General features: G+C 40.1%; 1 protein-coding gene across 3 annotated transcripts in view; it reads right to left on the bottom strand.

Annotated features, from left to right (window-relative positions):
• The window catches only part of CPQ (carboxypeptidase Q), a 338,008-nt gene that overhangs the window by 50,115 nt on the left and 266,675 nt on the right, over positions 1-21,218 (bottom strand). For all 3 annotated transcript variants that reach the window (XM_036337810.1, XM_036337808.1, XM_036337809.1), the window contains one exon: positions 18,206-18,407. In XM_036337810.1, the coding sequence (XP_036193703.1) occupies positions 18,206-18,407 (202 nt within the window). The remainder of the gene's footprint in view (positions 1-18,205; positions 18,408-21,218) is intronic.

The raw sequence follows: 21,218 nt of genomic DNA, 5'->3' as shown, positions 1-21,218 counted from the left end.
AATGAGGCATCCTGCTTAATTGTGCTAAACTGTTTCGTTCATAAATAGATTCAACAGTTGAGAAACAGGAAACCTTATGATTCTCTCAAGAAAACATAGGGGAGGGGGAGGAAGGAAATGAAAGAAAGAAGCACAAGATCATGTTGCCATGGGATACTTAAACTGTGGAAATCAGGCATCTATGTGGTTTCATTAGCAGAAATTGAGACAAAATTGGTACCAAGACTAGATGTTTAAAAAATTAAGAAAACATATTTCTTCAATACCAAGATATTCTCATCAATTTATTCCCTACACTTTAGTGATATTTAAGTACCAATCTTTTAATTTATTTTTTAAAATATATTTTTTTGATTTCAGAGAGAGGAAGGGAGAGGAAGAGATAGAAACATCGATGAGAGAGAATCATTGCTTGGCTGCCTCCTGCACACCCCCTACTGGGGATCGAGCCCACAACCCTGACATGTGCCCTGACCTGGAACTGAACTGTGACCTCCTGGTTCATAGGTCGACACTCAAACACTGAGCCACACCAGCCGAGAAGTACCAATCTTTTTAAACACTTTGCAATCCATAGTTGACCTTTGTGATTTCCAATCTAGACAATTCTGTGCTGTTTCATCTCTTGCTAAGAGGTTCATGAGCATGAGCAGACTGCTCCTTCATTCAAAACACCCTGTTATACATCAAAAACCATTTTCACTTCTGGAAAAAATATAAACTTTTGGCTATCAAGTCTTAATTCTAGCCCTGACCAGTTTGGCTCAGTGGATAAAGTGTCGGCCTGTGGACTCAAGGGTCCCGGGTTCGATTCCGGTCAAGGGCATGTACCTTGGTTGCGGGCACATCCCCAGTGGGGAGTGTGCAGGAGGCAGCTGATCGATGTTTCTCTCTCATTGATGTTTCTAGCTCTCTATCCCTGTCCCTTCCTCTCTGTGAAAAATCAATAAAATATATTTAAAAAAAAAAAAAAGTCTTAATTCTAGAAGAGGCTTAGAAAGGTAATTCCCTCATTCTCAGGTCGGAGAAGATGTACTATCTATATTTTTTGATGCATACTATGTTAACATCTGGGATGAGGGCCCTTGCCAATAGAGAATAGGTAGTCATTTTTTCTGGTACACAATCTAGAACTAGTCGCCCAGGAGAGTTAGCTAGAGTGCCATCTGTGTCCTTGGCCATGAGCCAGTTGTCTTTTACACATTCACTCATATAATCCTCCCACCAACCCTTATCAACCCATAGTCAGACTACTGTGCCTGAACAGGAAATGCGAGGAGGCCTCAAAATCCTCAGGAGCATCATTTGGCATAGATATGTGAGTAATGCTACTAATGTCTGGCTTTTTTCGTCTTTGCTTCCTTCTCTGAAGTGTTGCACCAGGTTATGGTGAAGTGAGTCAGGTACTACTGAAACATTAAAGTAGGGTGATTTGAAGCCAATGCCAGTGATAGGGGCAGAAATAGAATGTTGGGGAGCAGGTGTAATTGTAAGAAATATTAATCATGCTCTGTTAACTGTGATTGTTTTGTTCTGATTAAAGAAGGCACATTCTAACCTGGCTGGGAGTTGTAGGGGACCTTGGAGCTCACCTGGAAATGCAGCCCATCTTTCCCATCAGGGAGCTGCCTATTATCATGGGAAGATTAACAACCTTGTTACAGAAACCAGAGCCCACAGCTCTTTGAAGACCCCTGTCCTTTGCATATCACCAAACCCTTTGAAGATCCCAAGCTCTTTGCATACGTGAAGGCCTTTGCAAATCTCCAGACCTTTAAACTGTCCATTTGGCATACCTTTTGCCTACTTCCCCATGTAATCTTTGTCCCCCGACCCAATATACGCAGCTGTCTATGGTGGGATGCAGAGCAGATTTTTATGGATGACTTGCTGCTCTCCCATTCTGCTGGCAGTATTGGAATAAACACTGATATATGATTCAACCCTGTCTCTGCTTAACTGGCTCAAGTAGTGACAGGCAGCACAAACCCACTGATTACCTGGTTACACCAGCAGCTTCATCACTCATTTGTGCAACCACAAAGTAAGTGTGCTACGACCCAAAGGTTAGTGAATACCAGTAACACTTGTGCATCATTTGCAATGTTTCCTACGATACTTAAGTACATGCCCAGTCATCCTCTCTACTGGATCTAAATACATAGTGCATGTTCATAGCACATCCTCTTCCGTAATTTGTAAATATAAAACTATTTTCCACAGCCTGAAACCACTTACTGAAGATCAACTGTGAAGAGTGTAATTAACTTTTGAATACATTGTCACTTATCAAATACGTTCAATTCTCACAACAGTCCAGTGAAATACTATTGCCCTCATTTTACAGATCAGGAAACTGAAGCTCCAAGCAGTTAAATGACTTGTCAGAAGCACATTGGTATAAAGCGATGAATCCTGTTCCTCTTTTAGGACAGTTGCTGCCTCTCTACCACAGGTGTCAGGTAGGTGGCTAGAACAATCCAAATGTTAAAGGGTGTCTCTGGGCCTTCTGTGATTATTCTTTCTCAGTCTTATTCTTGAGATAACATACACAGTAGAGTAGCTATGGAGTGTGTGATATAACTTAATAAGCTGGAGAGAGTATAAGGAGTTCTGCTAAGTTTTCCCACTTGTATAGATAAGAAGAGACTGTGGGGTGGGAATGGGAGGTATTAGATAATGTAGATTAGATAATGCAGATTGCTGGAAGTGTGGCATGAACTTATCTAACTCCTCATATGCTTGTCCACCTGACTGTCTCAGGTAAACTGGACCAGAGAGGCTGAGGAATACTTGTGTTATCCTAAACTCATCTTTGGGGTGTTTATGAGGCACAGATCATGAAAAGCAGAGAGACGAGGTGTTTAAAATTCAGGATATTTCTTCATTGCTTCTGGGACCTTACCACTGTCCTTCCTTATCTGCTAATAGATACTAGGATGGAGTGGGGTTTATGTATTTTATATATTTTGAATGAGATCTCAACAGTGAAAATAAAGGCTGTTATTGAGTGCATCGGCACATTCTCCTATCTTTCCATTTTAAGGACTACACATTCTCCCAAATGAGTAGATATGATGACTTAGTTCGCTCTTCTGTGCTAAGAAGCTGTAAGGCTATGCTTTGAGCTACCTATGGTCATAGTTTAGCATCTGAGAGGACATCTGGCTTGAGAGAATAAAGGCACCATGAAAGAAGTTGGAATAAACACCAGAGAGACAGAACATGTGTCCTAGCAGCATTCAAATGCCAGAATCCATGAGACCAAATCCAGCCCTACGTCCTTGTGGTCACCGAATTCCCCAATTTTGCTTCAGGTCATATGAGTTGGATTTCTGTCACTTAGTACTGAAGGAATACAGAAATCTTGCTTTAATAACTGAAGTGGCTTCTTGAGTGTTAACTTTGTGCCAAGCATTTTACTGAGACTATCATTATTTTTTCTTCAGTATAATCTTATGACGTAGGTATTACTATTGTCATTTTATTTATGAAGAAATTGAGGCTCCAGGACATTAAATGACTTTCCTAAGTCACACAGATAAAGAGTAGCCTAGTGAGATTTTTGCATCCTTTTCTCCATGGCTCCTAAACCCAAGCTCTTAATGTCTAAGCTATTTTATACAAGCCAAGCAGACCTCACTTTATTGAGCTTTGCTTTACTGTGCTTCATAGATGTTGCATTTTTTAACAATTGAAGGTAACCCCTCCACCAGTAAAAAAATTACAACTCACGTTATTATGATCCTCACTTTATTGCAGTGGTCTGGAGTCGAACCTGCAATCTCTCTGAAGTATGCCTGTACCTCAAATCACCTGGGGAGCTTCTGAAACCAGGTGTGCGTAGGCCCTTTCTCTCAGCCTATACGAGTCTGCACAAGCATAGCAAGCACCATTCACACAGAGTACAATGGACTTGTGCTCCAGGAGGTTGGGGCACCCGGGGGATGAATATTTTCTCATTAAATGTGCTCTCTGGATTTGTGCAACTTGTGCAGCCAGACCAATTAAATCTGAATATTTGGGAGTGGGGTCCCAGGGGTGATACATTTTTAAAAGCTCCCAAGTGATTTTAAAGTGCAGTCAAGGGTGTGAACCACAACTGTAACCTAAACACGTATCTTGGGTTTATACGGGCTTTGACTGGGTCTACACTAGCATAAAATGAAAAATTAAAGCTTATGGTGGGGGCAATTGAAGCTAACATGCCAAGTGACTACAATTATCTGGGTATTTCATATAAAATCTTCTGTTAGGATGAGTGAGTGTGAAATCACTGACCCCGCTAGACAATGGCTCTATTTCTGAACTGCATTTCGTATTATAGCACTGACTAAATATATTAAAGCCATATCTATGAATACCCTCATTCCTTAAATATGACATCAACAATAATTAATGAAGTATTTCTTCAGTAAAATATGGATTTTGCAAAGATGTCCAGCAAACATTTTCACCTAGGTTTCAACCTTCCATAACTGAATGGTTTGGGATACTGATGAGGGCCATGCCCTATCTCTATACAAAATTCTGTTCTCTCACCTGCCAGGAGATGAATTCAGCCATTACTATGGAAAATAAAGAAATGAGGAAAGAAAGAATACAGAGAATGCACTTCATAGTTAGTCCTATTGTAGGCAACAGCTCACTCAGATTTCAGAAGATCGTAACTAAAAGATTTCACAGAACTCAACCATATTTGATATGTGCATTATATTAAATAGGAAGGACAATTAAGACAGCAAATATATTCTAAAGAAAACTTAGTACCATAAATTATGCAATCTCATAGTTTCTTATAAAACAAGATAAACCGGAGACAAGACATTATGCTAGAAAAAGGGGAATGCACAAGAATATCAGGTTAAATGGTCATTTTTGAACTTTAATACTGACCAAAGGGAGGATCTTAAGCCAATGAAATTACCCAAACTAAAGAATCTACTGTATACAATTGAAATATAACTCATTTCTATTATAAAAAGTTCTTAATTTTACAAAAATCTGTTGAATTGTGTTGTTTTTCCTGTAGTTTCCATTATCCCATGCTTATTAAAGTAATTAAATTGATAAGCATACTTTAGCAGAGCTTATAAAAAATTGATGAACTATCGCAATACTTTAAGACTTACTTGACTTAAAGAACGTTCAACAAGCAGATTGAATATATCCAAATACAGTCAGACATTATTGTTGATGTCTAGTAATTCTAGTATGAACAACCACTGCCAATCATGGTGCTCTGTTTCATGGGACTACACTATGTCTCTTTAAGGGTCATTTTAATTTGGCAAAGTTTCAAGTAGCAAAACAACAAAAAGAAATTTTACCAATAAATTGCTAGAATACGCAGATCAATCCCTGAGATGTGTGGATCTGTAAAGTTGGTTCTTGTCTTGAGTCTCTCAAAGGAGCAGGATATGGGTTAAATTGAGCCTGTGCAAAGGCTGGGATTGAGCTCTATTATGTCCCATTCCTGTTTAAAACCTTCAAAAATTTCTGACTGTCCCAAACCCTCAGAATGGCTTTCGGGTCCCATTTGGGGTCCCAGGGAACCTTTTCAGGTTTAGGTCTATTTTCCTTTATTAAATTAAGCTATGGCCAAGCCAAGCCAAAGAACCTATTTAAAGGCCCTACTGTACTTTATTGCCTATGGAATTTTGCTTATCCCCATCTTCTTACATAGAATGCACACCTCCCCCTTCCCACAAAATTCTATTTTTTTCTTGAAAATAAGGTGAAATGACACCTCTTTTATGATGCCCCAGGCAGTTTAATGTCTCTCTTGCCTGAAGTTCTATTGCACTTTGTTCTTTCTCTGTTTAAACCCTCCATTAACTCCTTGAGGATAGGGACAGTACCTTATATGAGAAATTGGAATAAAACAGACCAATATGTTAATTTTGGCTTCTTCACTTAACAGCTTTAGAGAAAGAAAACTCCCTGGGCCCCAACTGCCTCATCTGAAAGTTGGTTACAGAATAATAATGTATACTTCAAAAGGTTCTTATGAAATTAGATAAGATAATAAATGTAAAGCAACTAATATAATAGTTGAGGACCATACCAATACATATCATAATTAAAGTGGCAAAGGTTAAAGAAAAAGAGAGGATCATAAAAGCAGCAAGAGGAACACTGTTACCTCCAAGGGAGGTCCCATAAGACTGTCAGCTGATTTATCAACAGAAACATTTTAGGCCACAGGGGATTGGCACAAAATATTCAAAGTGATTAAAAGCAAGGACCTACAAACAAAACTACTCAACCTAGAAAAACTATCATTTAAAATTGAAGGAGACATAAAGAGCTTCTCAGACAAAAAAGGTAAAGGAGTTTACTACAACCAAACATGTATTATAAGAAAAGTTAAAGGGACTTCTTTAAAAAGAAGGAAGAAAAGCAGAGGAACATAAGTATCTATATATATAAAAGTCTAAGTGACTGACCGACTGGCCAATCGGCCAGTAGCTATGATGTGCACGGACCACCAGGGGGCAGCTGCTCAATGCAGGAGCTGCCAAGCTGTAAGGGTTACTTGACAGCGGCAGTTCTCGGGTGACACACCCAGAACCAGAGAGGAGGGAGCCTGATTCCAGGGTGTGTCACCCGAGAACCGCCCTCTCACAATCTGGAACCCCTTGGGGGATGTCAGAGAGCTGGTTTCAGCCTGATCCCCACAGGCCAGGCCGAGGGACCCAACCGGTACACGAATCCGAGCAACAGGCCTCTAGTGTATAATAAAATGGTAATAAATGCATACCTATCATAATAACTTTAAATGTAAATGGCTTAAATGCTTCAATCAAAATACACAGGGTAGCTGAAAAGAAAACAAAACTCATATATATGTTATCTACAAGAGATGCACTTCAGATTGAAAGACACATACAGACTGAAAGTAAAGGGATGGAAAAAATATTTCATACAAAATGAAAACAAACAAAAAGCTTAGATAACAATACTTAAATAAGACAACACAGACTTTAAAACAAAGGCTATAATAAGGGACAAAGAAAGATGTCACACAATGATAAAGGGATCAATCCAATAAGCTCTAACCCTGGATATAACCCTTGTAAACATTTATTCACCTAAATATATAAATAAATATTGATAGACATAAAGGGAAAAATCAATAGTAATACAGTCATTGTAGGGGACTTTATCACCCCATTAATATCAGTGGATAGATCTTCCCAACAGAAAATCAACAATGAAACAGCAACCTTAAATGACACAGTAGTCCATATGGATTTAATTGTATTTTCAGAGCTTTTCACTGTAAAGCAGCAGATCATACATTTTTTCAAGTGCACATGGAACATTTTCCAGGCTAGATCACATGTCAGGACGCAAAACAAGTCCCAGTAAATTTAATAAGACTGAAATCATATCAAGCATCTTCTCCAACCACAATGCCGTAAATATAGAAATCAATTACAAGAAAAAAATCACCAAATACATGGAGGTGAAATAACAGGTTAATAAACAATGAATGAGTTACCAATGAAATCAAGGAGGAAATCAAAAGATACCTTGAGAAAATTGCAAATGAAAACACACCAGCCCCAAATCTATGAGACACAGCAAACACAGTCTAAGAGGGAAATGCACAGCAATACAGGCCTACCTCAAGAAACGAGAAAAATTTCAAATATACATGTATCCTTACACCTAAAGGAACTAGGAAAAGAACAACAAAATCCAAGGTAAGTAGAAGAAAGGAAATAGAGTGAAAATAAACAAAATAGTGTCTAAAGAAATAGTACAAAAGATCAATAAACCAAGGGCTGGTTCTTTGAAAAGAGAAACAATATTGATAAACCCTTAACGACAAAGTCCAGGAAAAAAAAAAGGACTCAAATAAATAAAAGAGAAGTAACAACTGGCACTAGAGAAATACAAAGGATTATTAAAATACATTATAAACAATACATATATGAACAAATTGGGCAATCAGAAGAAATGGATAAATTCCTAGAAACATACAATTTTCAAAGACTGAATCAAAAAGAAACAGAACAGACCAAAATCTGAACAGACAGATCAGCCAACGAAATCAAAACAGTAATTAAAAACCTTCTGACAAACAAAAGTCCTAGACCAGATGGCTTCACAGGTGAATTTTGCCAAACATTCAAAGAATCCATACCTATCCTTCTCAAACTATTCCAAAAAATTCAAGAGGAGAGAAGAATCCTAAGCTCGTTTTAGAAGACCAGCATTATCCTGATTCCAAAACCAGATAAAGACACTAGAGAGAAATAAAATTATAGGCCAATATTCTTGATGAACATAGCTGTAAAAATCTTCAACAAAATATTATTAAACCGAATTCAGCAATACATAAAAATGATCAAGTGGGCTTTATTCCTGGATGCAAGGTTGGTTCAATATCTGCAAATTGACTAATGTGATAAATCACACAAACAAAATGAAGAACAAAAAATTGCCAATGAATGAAAAATTCCTGAAGCTGACTGATGAGTAAATGAGAATTCATTAGACTATTCTCTCTACTTTTGAACATGTTTAAAGTTTTCTTTAATAATTTTTAAAACTATATTCTACAATAATCTAATGTAATAAAACAGGTTATATTGAATTCTACATTCTCTAGTCACTTAATGTTGGTATAGACAAAGTTCACATAGCTAGCTGACAGGAAGAAACCTATTTTGACATCCTTTGACTTTTAAGCAATTTTTGATATTTTTCTTAGAAATTTCAATGCAGCTTTATTCACTCTTCCATGATGAAGTCTTTCCTATTGTTTCGTGATTATTAAGTAAACCAAATTTGTGAGCTCCTGGGGAAAAAAGGCCATATTTCACTTTTGTATCTTTCATAATTTATATATAATATAGTTGAATTAAGTGTTACATAAGGAGTCAATTAAAGTATTTGTAAAATACTAAGTGAAACGGATGGAAAGTCAAAGGCATAGGAAGGGGAATCAGAAGATCTAATTGTGAAACGCTTTAGGCTACATTATTAGAAGGTATGGGAAATAGTAGATAGAGAAATTAAGTCATTGTATTTTTTGAATCTTACAGTGCAGAAAATAAAGCAATAATTTAGTGTTAGCCTCTGACTTTGTAAAGTATTTCAAAATGCTACTTTCTCAAGCCCCCCTTTCTCTCCAGGTCCTCTCACTTTGAGCCTTCTTCTTGAGTGTGATGGGGTAGCGTCTGGCATGAGCTTCATGCACTCCCTTCTAAAAACACTTCTCTCATCAAGTTCTTTTCCTGCTGAAGAGTTCTAGTGACTCTGCATCGACTACAAGAGTTTTCCACCTTAAATTTATGGCTCTTCTTTATCTGCCCCAGAGAAAGTCAACTGTTCTTCCCAACCACTGCTCTCCAAGATGAGTCTTCTGCCCAGTCAAGTAATTCTCCTGACCACCCCCAATGGGGACACCTGCCTTTGTTCATATAATTTCTGTCCCCAGGAATGCCCTTCTCTACTGCTTGCCTCCATTCTGATATATTTGAACACAGAACTTTCCTGTCTTCCATCCTATGAGCTCCTGCAGTTATTCTGTGTGTGTTATCCTGATACTGTACCAAAAACATCCTTTTTACTTTTTTTGTGTTAATTTTCAAATCAATACTTATAATCAGCAAACATTTACTGGATACCTATTGTGTGCCAGATATTGAGTGTTGTGGGTATATAAACATGAATAAAATACTCTCTTGGTCCTCAATCCAGTTTAAGGAGGTAAAATACAAAGTGTATTAAATTTAAAGTGAAATGTGTGCTTTAAATCACAGTTTAAGGCAACAATAAAAGAGACTTCGTAAAGCAGTGGATGACTAATTGCCCAATAGCATAAACAATGCTCTTTCCTTTGAGGCTATAGTCATACTATAGCCTGAGCCTGGTATGCTTTGGACAGGATACCCAACCTCCACCACTGCAATGTAAACTCCACATGGCAGAGACCTGGTCAGTCTTTTTCATATCCTACCTTCAGTGTCTAGAGCAGCCGTGGGCAAACTACCGCCCACAGGCCGGATCCGGCCCATTTGAAATGAATAAAACTAAAAAAAAAGAAAGACTGTACCCTTTTATGTAATGATGTTTACTTTGAATTTGTATTAGTTCACACAAACACTCCATCCATGCTTCTGTTCCGGCCCTCCGGTCCAGTTTAAGAACCCATTGTGGCCCTAGAGCAGGGGTGGGCAAACTTTTTGACTCGAGGGCCACAATGGGTGATCATGAGAAAACATGATTCCTGGGTCCAGAGGCTGAACCTTCAGTTTCCTTTGTATTGCTATTCCTACTTGTGTCCTGATCTTCCCTTCTTGGAACATTTTAGAAGAAAGGCATTTGGAAATGTAGAAATGGAACATTTTAATTTGGTTCTGCTTAATGCCATATGAGGTACTGGACAAAAATAAGCGAGATGGAAACTATGTGAGAGTAATCTGCATATTTGCTACTTCAATATGGAGTCTGAACTATTACAGGAAGGATGAAAAAAATTAAAATGTGATTTAAAAACAATTCAATATGTAAGGAAAGAGAACAGCTCAATGAAGCAATTATTAATAAAGTAATCATAACTATGGTTATGGCATTACAGTTTACAAACTTTCCAGTATCATACTTTTCCTATACACTTAGACCCTACTTGTTCAGCATTTGATTCATGGACATTTTTTCAAGGGCCAGGCCCTTCTTCCAGGCACGAAGAATTCTGAGGAATTCATAATCAATCACAATGATAAGAAAAGAGGAAGTGCCATGAGGAGAGGTGTGCACAGGGCATTATAGGAATACTCAAGGGACACTTAACCCAGACTGCTAGAGATCAAAGAAGATTTGTGAGAGGAGGAGAACAAGAAGCTGAATCATGGATGAGTAGGAATTAACTGGTGAAGAACACAGTGTAGGACAGGCCCAATAGCAAGTTAGTGTGAGAACACAGGGTGTGCCAGGAATTTTGATTAGACCTGTATGGATGAGAGATGAGGAGGAAGGAGTGTAGGGGTCCTGAAAGAGAAGGCTGCACACTAGCCAGGGGATGGAAGAAGAAGAGCCTTGAATTCCTTGCTAAGTAAAGGTATGGCACCCTGGGGACACAAGGGAAATATTGAAGGATTTTTTTTAAAAGGAGAAGAGCTGCAGCTGAATGGCCTAGTGGCTGACCCAATGAAAATCCACACCTTCTTCCTAAAGAATCCCAATTTTTCTTATACATCAAAAGGCTACATTTTCAGTAGGGACTGGGCCCTACTCTATCCCCAGGAAGTAAAATTTGATCAATATAAGCCCATCTTGGTAATTCTCCCCCCTTGCCATTGCCTGATTTGGCCATGGACATGTGTCACAATTTTGGCCAATGAGACTGAGGAGAAATCTGCTTTGAAGCTCCTGGAAGAGATTTCTTCACTCTTAAAAAAGGATATCCATTGTGGACATTCTTCTGTTTTTGCACAATGTGTGAGAATTTTTGTGCAGCCATCTCGAGACCAAGAATAAGCCTGAAGGCAGAAATCAACATGCTAAGGATGGCAAAGGGGAATGATGGAAAGAACCAAGCGCCTTGGGCCTTGGGTGGTTGACGACTACATTGCCCATTCTATAACCTCCAGCTACAGAGTTCTTTCGGAAAAAAAAAAACCCCAAAACCCCTACTGCCATCCTGAGTTGGGTCTGCCGTTTTATTTTGCATTCCAAAGCATCCCAAGGGATAAACTCATTTTCTATTTAGAACGTTTGCTGTGGCAACAGTGAGCCAATTAGGTGGAAGGGAACTAAAAATGCAGAATGTTAGTAGGAGGCTGCTGCAGGACTCAGGGATAAGGAGGCAAGGTCTATGGAGTGGGGAGAGAGGAATAGGCTTAAGAAATAGAAGGAATTTGGAGTGACCAAGACTTGGAGACCATCCGGTTGTACATGCTACGATTAAGCAATTTCTAGTCAATGAGATAGGGAACAGGAGGAACACATCGGATGCTTGGTGGAAATGATGCTGTGTAGGCTACAACACCCATACTGCAGATGAGATAATCAAGTCGCATTCACCAGGTTGCATTGTCTATGAGGCTACGGATCTTGTCTATCTCCTGTACTACTGACTCCCCTTTGCCATACTGTAGATGATTAATAAGGTATATAGGAATGAGTGAGGTTAGAAAAATTAAGAAAGCACATGCAGTTAGAAGTTGTGAACTCAGAAAACACTCAAGGTCTCTAGTTATTTCTACCACATGCCAACAATACCAGAAAAAGGTTGACTCTGAGATTCTGAAGCACAGGAGAAAACTTACTGGTAGATGTGGAATATGGGTGGCTCACTCTCTCAGGTCACATTAAGAAAGCATCTAATTTTTTCCCATTAATGTATATTTTATAGAAGAGTTTCTTTAAAAAGGAGATGTTCAAGAAAGATGCATTAAGGACCTCTGAGAACCATGGATTTTTTTCTCATTACTGACATATTCCAATGAAATAGACTCTTCTCATTCTAACCTGGAGCTCATAATTGAAGAATCAGGCAAAAAATTAAGATTTTAAGTCTCTCCACTACCTGAGTGAATAGAGACTAGCCTAAATACTTCTTAGACTGCTTTAAGTCATGCGCTTGTATTGTCTTTGAAATCATCAGGGAACAACTGTTTACCTTTTATGTATGAGAATCATTAAAGTACTAGAAGATATTATTCAACATCTGTCAGCATTTACTCCTTTAAAAAAAAAATCCTAACTGGTCTAGCCTCCCTAATTTATGTCATTCTTTCAATAGTTTTTCTATTTTTATGTCTCTTTTATCAGCATCCTTTATTTTCTCCACTCTTAATCTGAGGGACCCAAAGCTTGTTGGGAAAATAATTATTTCTATGTTTTAGTCTCTTCTCTCATGTCAGACTTACAAGAATTTACATGTTTCCAAAATTAAACTAAGCTACACAGAGGAGGCAAAGAAATAGAAACCAGTGACCTTAACCTCAAAGAATTGATCACTGGGGATGGGAAGCAGGATGCACATAAACTCCTACTAATCCAAGAAAAATGTTGATGTGTAATTCAAGGGCCATCAGAAGTGTTTTAGCCTATAGAAGTGTTTTAGCAATTTAGAAGAACAGTAGAGCTCCAGTGGTTGTTAAGAATTCAGAAACACTGATGAATAAAGAGCATCTAGGATTTAGAGAGGAAGACTAGGAAGGAGTATGAAAAGGAGGTGAAAATGGGAGGAGGCTGGAGTATGCTAGTAAAGAGATCTGGAGTATGAAGAGATCTGGAATAGAGAGCTAATATGGAAAATAAATCTAAGATGCTTTTTAAAAAAAATTTCCCGCACAGAGCCTTAATATGTATGTCCATTATGGACATCATCTAGATAGTTGAAAGACATCATATTTCCTCTCCAAAGATCCTTTCATAAATTGATCTATTTGGTTTTGATAATTAATAAAAATCATGTTGAGTTTTAATTCTATCTGTGCTCTTAATTAGCATTTTGACATTGAGTATATGTGGAACATTAAAAAATTAGGGCTCAGCTTTCAGACTGCAGAAATTAGGCCAGGCACATGGTAGGGACTCAATAAATATTTACTGAATCAATGGGGGGAAAAAAGAGGGGAAAAAAAGGAGAAATAAAGGATAGAGTTTGAAATTATTTTTTCTCATTAATTTTTCCACTGTTAGGTGAGCAATGATTGAAATTATAACTTAATTAGTATTTTAAATCATATCTTTATGTTTAATTAATTATAATTGGCCATCTCTTCAAGAATACAGGGTACACAATTGGTATATTTTTATTTTCTTTTATCAGATTAACTAGGTTTTTCTTTTTTTTCCCCTAAAGTTCCTGAAATTTTCAACAGGTAACAAGAGTTATAACTTAAGTGGTTTCATTATTTCTTTCAGGAATAGCCTGAACTTGAAATATCATAAGATAGGTCAAGAATAATAGTGGAAAACAGCAATAATTTGGTTCCATCTTACAATACTCTAAAGAAAAAAAAAAATCCAGGAAATATTAGTTGCAGTCTAAATGAACCACCACCTTTATATAAACCTGCCTGATTGGCAGAGGTGGAGAGAGGGTGGGACAAAGGATGTGAGAAGAAGTCAGTAGTTATTTACAATAACAAACCCCTTTCCCCAGGGGTAAGTTATTCTGGAGCAGGAATGCACTGAAATCCTTTGCATAAGCAAGAACCAAGTAAGATAAACATTTCAGACGCTGCCATAGATCTGGAAGACTCTCTCAGCATTCCAGACTCCCCTGTGTTGTATACTGTGGGAAAAGGGCCACCAGCCTTGAAACCAATGTGGCCTGTGCTCAGGGTGACATCTGCATGTAAGAGCAAGATAACCTTGGGCAAGTCATTTAGTCCCTCTGAGTCTGTTTCTTTATCTGCAAAATAGGGATAATCATAATTATCCCTTAGGATGACTGTATACATAAAAAAGACAGTGTCTGCAAAAGTTGGAGTGTCTGATAATTAGCAGGAGCTCAATAAACTGTAATTTGTATTAATTCTTAAGCAATGATAATGGGGCTCAAATTCTCCATTCCCTGAGCTAAGAGGGAAAGGCCTCTTTACCTTTGTGAATACAATCAAATCAACTTATTATTAATTCCACAGATATTCCATTCTTATGGAATATCTACACGGAAAGAATAAAGCTAGAGCCAATGCTCAATTATTCAGTACAACAAAAGCAAGACATACAGTAGTCTCTTTTTATCTGAGGTTTCATTTTCCATAGTTTCAGTTACCCGCTGTGATTGGAGAATATTAAATGAAAAATTCCTGAAATAAACAATTCATAAGTTGTAAATTGTGTGCCGTTCTGAGTAGCATGATAAAAATCTCACGCCATCTGGCTGGAACATGAATCATCCCTTTGTCCAGCATATCCACACGGTATATGCCACCTGCCTGTTAGTCACTTAATAATCACCTCAATTATTAGAGCAGTTATCAGACAGACAGACCACATTCATAACTTTTATTACAGTATATTGTTATAATTCTTCTATTTTATTATTAGTTTTTTGTTTGTTTTGTTTTATTAATCCTCACCTGAGGATATTTTTTCCATTGCTTTTCAGAGAAAGTGGAAGGAAGGGAGGGAGAAGGAGAGAAACATCGATGTGAGAGAGACAAATCTACTGGTTGGCTCCCGCACTCACCCCGACCCAGGGGCAGGGAGCGAACACGGCAACCCAGGCAGGTGCCCTTGATCAGAATCAAACCTTGACCATCAGTGCCTGGGCCGGTACTCTAACCACTGAGCAACACCAGCCAGGGCTTATTATTGTTGTTAATCTCTTATTGTGCCTAATTTATAAATTAAACTCTATCATGGGTATATATGTCTAGGAAATAACATACACAGTATAATAGCGTAATATATATAGTATATATGCATCTGTGGTTTCAGGCATTTACTGGAGATCTTGGTATGCACCCCCTCGGGAACTACTGCACCTGGGAGGAGGGAGCACCCGTGTTTTTGTTCTACTCCTGTCTTGTTTCAGATCCTCCCCTCCCCTTGAAGCACCCCCAGTCTCCACTCTAACTCACCCGCAATCTGTCAGTCTTTTTCTCACATCTACCACCCAGCAAACTTATTCGGTAGCTTTTCTCAAATTTAAGAAGATTCCTACTGAAAAATTTAAGTATCATGAAAAACCTAAAGTTAAAAAAAATCTATACAACTTAAAGGGCAAACTCCTTTCCCCTACACCGGTGCACAGTACTGTAAATGGAAATGCTGTTTTAAGATATTTCAAAATATAGTTAAAACATACAAAAACCAGCAGTGCCCTCGGTGCTCCCGGCTCTGTCTCCTGTTCCATGTGTTTGGACGGCACCGCCCAGGGCCGCCCCCGCTTCCAGCCCCCGCCTCCCTCCAGGTCCATCCGGTCTCCACCTTCAGACCCACCTGCGGCCCGGCCCCCGCACGGGTTTCCCACCTTCACCCCTGATGCCGACAACCCCGAGCCCCACCTTCGCCAGAGTCACCCCCCGAGGTGGAGGCTGCGCCCCCCGCCCGCCCGGCCTCTGCGGCCCCACACCCACCGCTCCCGGGGCTCCTGTCCCCCCGCGACGGGGCGGCTCCGAGGGCGCGGCCCCACACCCACCGCTCCCGGGGCTCCTGTCCCCCCGCGACGGGGCGGCTCCGAGGGCGCGGGCCCCACACCTACCGCTCCCGGGGCTCCTGTCCCCCCGCGACGGGGCGGCTCCGAGGGCGCGGCCCTTCCCGAGGCGGAGGAGCAGCCGAGGGCGCTGAGCATCTCCAGGAGGCGCCTCCAGCGCGGGCCCTTCTCCCCCAGGACGTGCGGGGCCTCCCCGGGTGAGGGGGAGCTCAGGGCCTGGCCGCCCCCGGCCTGGGAGGGGAGCCCGGCCCCGGCCCTTGGGGAGCCCCCGGCCCTGGTTCTGCCCCCCAGGCCCTCGGCTCCGTGACTTCCTGCAGAGCCACTTCCGGGCAGGAGGGAGGCTCATCAAGAAGAGGGGCGACACCTGGCCCCCCTCCAGGCTGCGCCCCGGCTGGGCTGGGGAGCATCTCTCCAAAGGCTCGCCCTCCAGCAGGACCAGGAGCCCGTGGAGCCCGGAGGCCGGTGAGGGGCCCCTCTGCCCCCCCTGGGGCCTGGCTTTAACCTGAGCCTCTTCCCGAAACTAATGGCCATTCTTGTAACCGCCCTGAAGGCCTCTCCCATGCACTGGGCCAAATGAAACAATAAAGCTTTTTGCAGCAAAAAAACACAAACCAAAACAAAAACCATACAAAAACCACTGGAGAGAATTTGGGTATTAGAATAAAGGATAGCTCCTTCCACCTTTAATTATGAAAGATTTTTATAAACCTTAAAATCTAAGATATGCTTTAAAAATCTACAATATATCAACAATAATTTTTTTAAATATTGCAGATCCATCAAGTATGCTGTTGGTGGAAGCTACTTTGCAGGCTGAAGGAAAAAAGCTGGAGTGGGTGGATATAGAGACACTTGTTTATTTTAACCTGTGAAATGTTTTGTAGCCACAGAAATGGTTCTGGAAACAGTAATGTTAACACTATTCAAAAAGCTGAATTTACAGCTTGATAATACAAATACAGAATAATTTGCAAACCTTTAACCATCTTTTTGGTTATGTATATAATGGTGTTAAGGGAACCACCTCAGGTCAGAGATACTTAGCATCATCAATAACCCTTTCCCATGGCCAGTGTAGGGCAAATTTGTGAAATAGTAGACATTTATCTTCAAGACTGTTCCACTTTCTAGTCCTATAACCTCCTCAGGCCTACTCCTGCTACATAATTTCATCCCTGCCCAGGACTTTTTTTAAAAAAGATCAATCTGATACGTCACTGATCAGGGTAAATTAGTTTCTGTTCAACCTCATACATGAGTCTTTGCATTAGAACAGCAATTTTCAACCTTTTTCATCTCATGGCACACATAAACTAAATAATAAAATTCTGTGGCATATCAAAAAAATATTTTTTTGCGAATCTGACAAAAATAGGTATAATTTTGATTCATTCATATCAGATGGCTATTATTATGTTGCCTGTTGTCATTTTTTTTTTTTTATTTGACATTCTAAGGGAAAAGAGGTCCTTGCTCCTGACTACATAGTCAGGTATTGTATGTTTTAAAAATTATTGTGGCACACTGGTTGAAATGCTACATTAGAAAAAAAATGATTAGCAGGAAATATCTCACTCTCAAAGAATAAATCTCTAATGGTAAAATTTCAGAAACCATTGTATTTGGCCAAGGAATTATTTGGGTCAGAGAAGATTTTCTAGCACAGGACTAGAGCTAGAAGTATGTTAGTAGTAATAATTGTTTTCTATTCCATTTCTCAAATTTTGATTGTGAAATCACTTTTACTACAATCACGAAAGATACATATTAAAAAGAGAGAGAGAGAGAGAGAGAGAGAGAGAGAGATATTTCTAGGCCCAATTCCAGAATCATTAAGTCATAATCTCTGGCAGTGAGAAACTTATAATTTAGAAAGAAAAGACATATGGGTAAACAAATACAAGTGAGTATTATCATCCCAAGTTGGGAAATGGCCAGATTATACCTTATAGACAAAAAGCTTAGAGTGTCCACACACTTAATGGACTATCTATATTCACTGTAGTATGTAAGAATAGAAACTTATAGCAGTATCTAAGGAACCCCAACATTATCGCTTGGTCTTACCAGGCACTCCATCTTGGATCCAGAAGTTGATGTCTGTCCCTTCGCCAGCACTGAAGACCTGTGTGACATTGATGGGCTGCAGCAGGCTCATCACCTCCTTCATGATGGCTCTGGCCTTTTCGCTGCCAGTGAATTGCAGCCCAGAGGGTAAGAAGGTTCCCGCATCAGACTCCATCACCAGGCTGTAGTTGGAAATATTTGCCTAAACAAAGACAAAAGTGTTTGATTTATTTCTGTTGCTTGTTTACTCTCTCCTTGGGAACTATCAACAACAATAATCAAACACTTTATCTCTTCGCCAGTTCTTGCCAAAACACATCTTCCTCTGCCTGACTGAGGGTCTGGTTTGTGTATTACCTAACTATTCTGAGATGCACAATTACTCATCCTGGGATTTGCCAAACTCGAGTTGACACGGAAGGATTAAAAAATATAATAAACAGGAATGTAAAGCCAAATATTAAGATTATTCAATTATTTTTACTAGCCATAATATTCTTTCAACTAATTTTCTTAAGTGCCTACTGCATACCAGGATGCAATTCCCCCCTATATGGTGAGGGATCTCCAGATAGCATTAGTGATGCAATTGTTATTGGAGACTTGCGAGGATTTCCCTTCTCCGTTGCCAGTGAGAGTTGGGTTCTTGGGGTGCCACTGAAATAAGCATTTCCAGAGGTCCCCAAAGAAAATGAGATTTGGTAGAAAGCTTTATTTGCATGGAATGACATCACTTGGTTTCAAAAGTTCCATTTCCCTTAAGCCAGTCCTGGGAAAGATGCAGCTGGGAATTCAGCAGAGCTAAAAGCAAAGCCAGTGTTCAGAGTTTCTGTTCCATGACAGAGCTGGGTCCGGCACAGCATCAGGCTAGTTGCAGTCCATTAGTCTATGTGTGTGGGGTCCACATGGCTGTGGGCCTCCTGGGGAAGTGCAGAGTGTGAGAGCCCCACAAACCAGGAATCAGATGCAAGCAGCAAAAGGGAAGGAAGGGAATGCTTTTGTTCAGGAGCTGATGTATCAGATTTCACGCCTTTGCTGTGACCATGCCTATTTTGACCTGCTCCCAGGTGTGACTGACAGGTAATCATCTTCTCTACATCACCCGACCTCACTGGGCATGCCTGTAATATTCAGTCTTGGGTTCCCGATGTTATTGCATCCCCAGGGAGAGGTAACAGAACAATACATGAAACGCTGCTCTCTCTGGTGGACAGCCATAGCTCTCTAAACCCTGGCAACTCAGCCAGGCCACTAGTTTGTTAACTCTTTCCAAATAAAGTCTGGTAAGAAAGCAAACAGTGATTTCATGTAGCCAGTATCGGCACTACAGGAGCTCAGAATATAAGAGGCTCTCACCAACTTGCACAGCTAAATTGTCACACTGACCTAAGACTTGCAAGTTTAAAGTCCTTCAGTTTCCCAAGAGCCGTCCACTTCTTGAAGACTGACTGACTACTACCAACAACTACGTGGCCGAGTTATTCCCAAGCCATTCCTGGATGGCACTGTATTTATTTTCCACAGAGTAAAAATCAATAAGAACATTTGTACAGTGCGTCCAGAGAGCTTTACATTTGTAATCTCCTTTGATCTTCTTCAAAAACCGATAAAGTAGACAAAACGGCTTTATGGTTGATGCGGTTTTATAGAAAAGGAACTGAGGGTCAGAGAGGTCCAGTGATTTGCTCAAGCAAATGGTAGAGCTGGGTCTAAAATCGCATGTTTTCCAAAACTCCACACTACCTCTGCTAGCATTGGGTGGGGTGATAAGTAATGCATGTTCCGAATTAGAATGTTTTTTCACTTACATAACCAACTAAGACTTGCATAAGTACTGTTGTTGTTTTGTGTGTGTGTCTAAAACATTCTTTTTTACACTGATGTCCTAACTATTACCATGGAAGTGTAAGTGTTGTTATAAGGATAAAAGGAGTGGCGAGTTCTAGAGGAGGATGTTGCCAGCATTTATAAGGACTGAACGGGGTAGCCCTGGGATACCAACATTTTGTTGTTGTTGCTAATGATGAGGAAGTTAACAAAGCAGAAGTCTGCTCATAGTCTTAGTCTCACTACTAAGGAATTTCTGTCTTCATGATGATTGTTCAGAGAAAGACCCAAGGCATTTATAATGAAAAGTGCCATTTTGGTTGTCCACCGTGGCTACTACACAATGGCAGCATTATTAGAGTTAATAATGTGCAAAATCTTTGCATTAATGCCTTTCATTCAGGGCTCGTTTAACTAGCACACCGATGCTAGGTCAGCAGGTTGGCATGTCCTAACCCTCTCCCCTGGTATGCCTGCTAACCCCCACCCCAAACTCACCCTATCCCCTGGAAATAGAAGAATTAGGAACATCATAGTATATCTGCAAGTGAAAACAGAAATGGGTAATTTTATGTGTGAGGGTTCCCACAGGTGGGCAAATCCCACTGTTCCAACAAGGGACTTAAGCGAAGTGCTCCTAATTATGTACGATTTAGGTTAAAAGTGGAGCTAGGTAGCAGTTTGGCTCAGACCAACACTAATAAGCAGCCTGGTGCGATGGACACAGCGCTGGACGCACTCTGTCTGTTGCTGACATGCGGCCTGCCAGGGGGATGACTGGCTTCCTCCCTCTGTCTCCACGTTATCTCACCTTGGCCTTTGGCTTCTCCATCTGTAGGTTTGGACAAATGCTCTATTCCAAAGCTGGAGCAATGAGTCTGTGCATATGGAGCTTTGAGTGAAAAGACTTTTGCAGGTCGAAGTGAAAGTGGTTGCATGAGCTGAACCTGTCAGGGTGCCTAACTGTGCATGAAGGGCTTCTTGGCCATCCTCAACTGCAAATGAACAGATGTTCTAGGGTCAGGAACCCCGGTTTGTGAACGCCACTGTGCAACGTTGACAGGAACATAGAGAATAATACATATGAGGATCTTTCAAAGGTGCCCTGTGCTATATATGCAGCAGCCAGTTTAGCAGAGAGATAAGAGCTTTGGAATTATTCAGACTGAGTTGGATCCTCAGATTA

Source organism: Myotis myotis, unplaced genomic scaffold, assembly GCF_014108235.1.
Source record: "Myotis myotis isolate mMyoMyo1 unplaced genomic scaffold, mMyoMyo1.p scaffold_m19_p_16, whole genome shotgun sequence".
Classification (NCBI taxonomy): domain Eukaryota; kingdom Metazoa; phylum Chordata; class Mammalia; order Chiroptera; family Vespertilionidae; genus Myotis; species Myotis myotis.
Note: the sequence above shows the minus strand (reverse complement) of the source record. Positions and strands in the feature narration are given on the sequence as shown.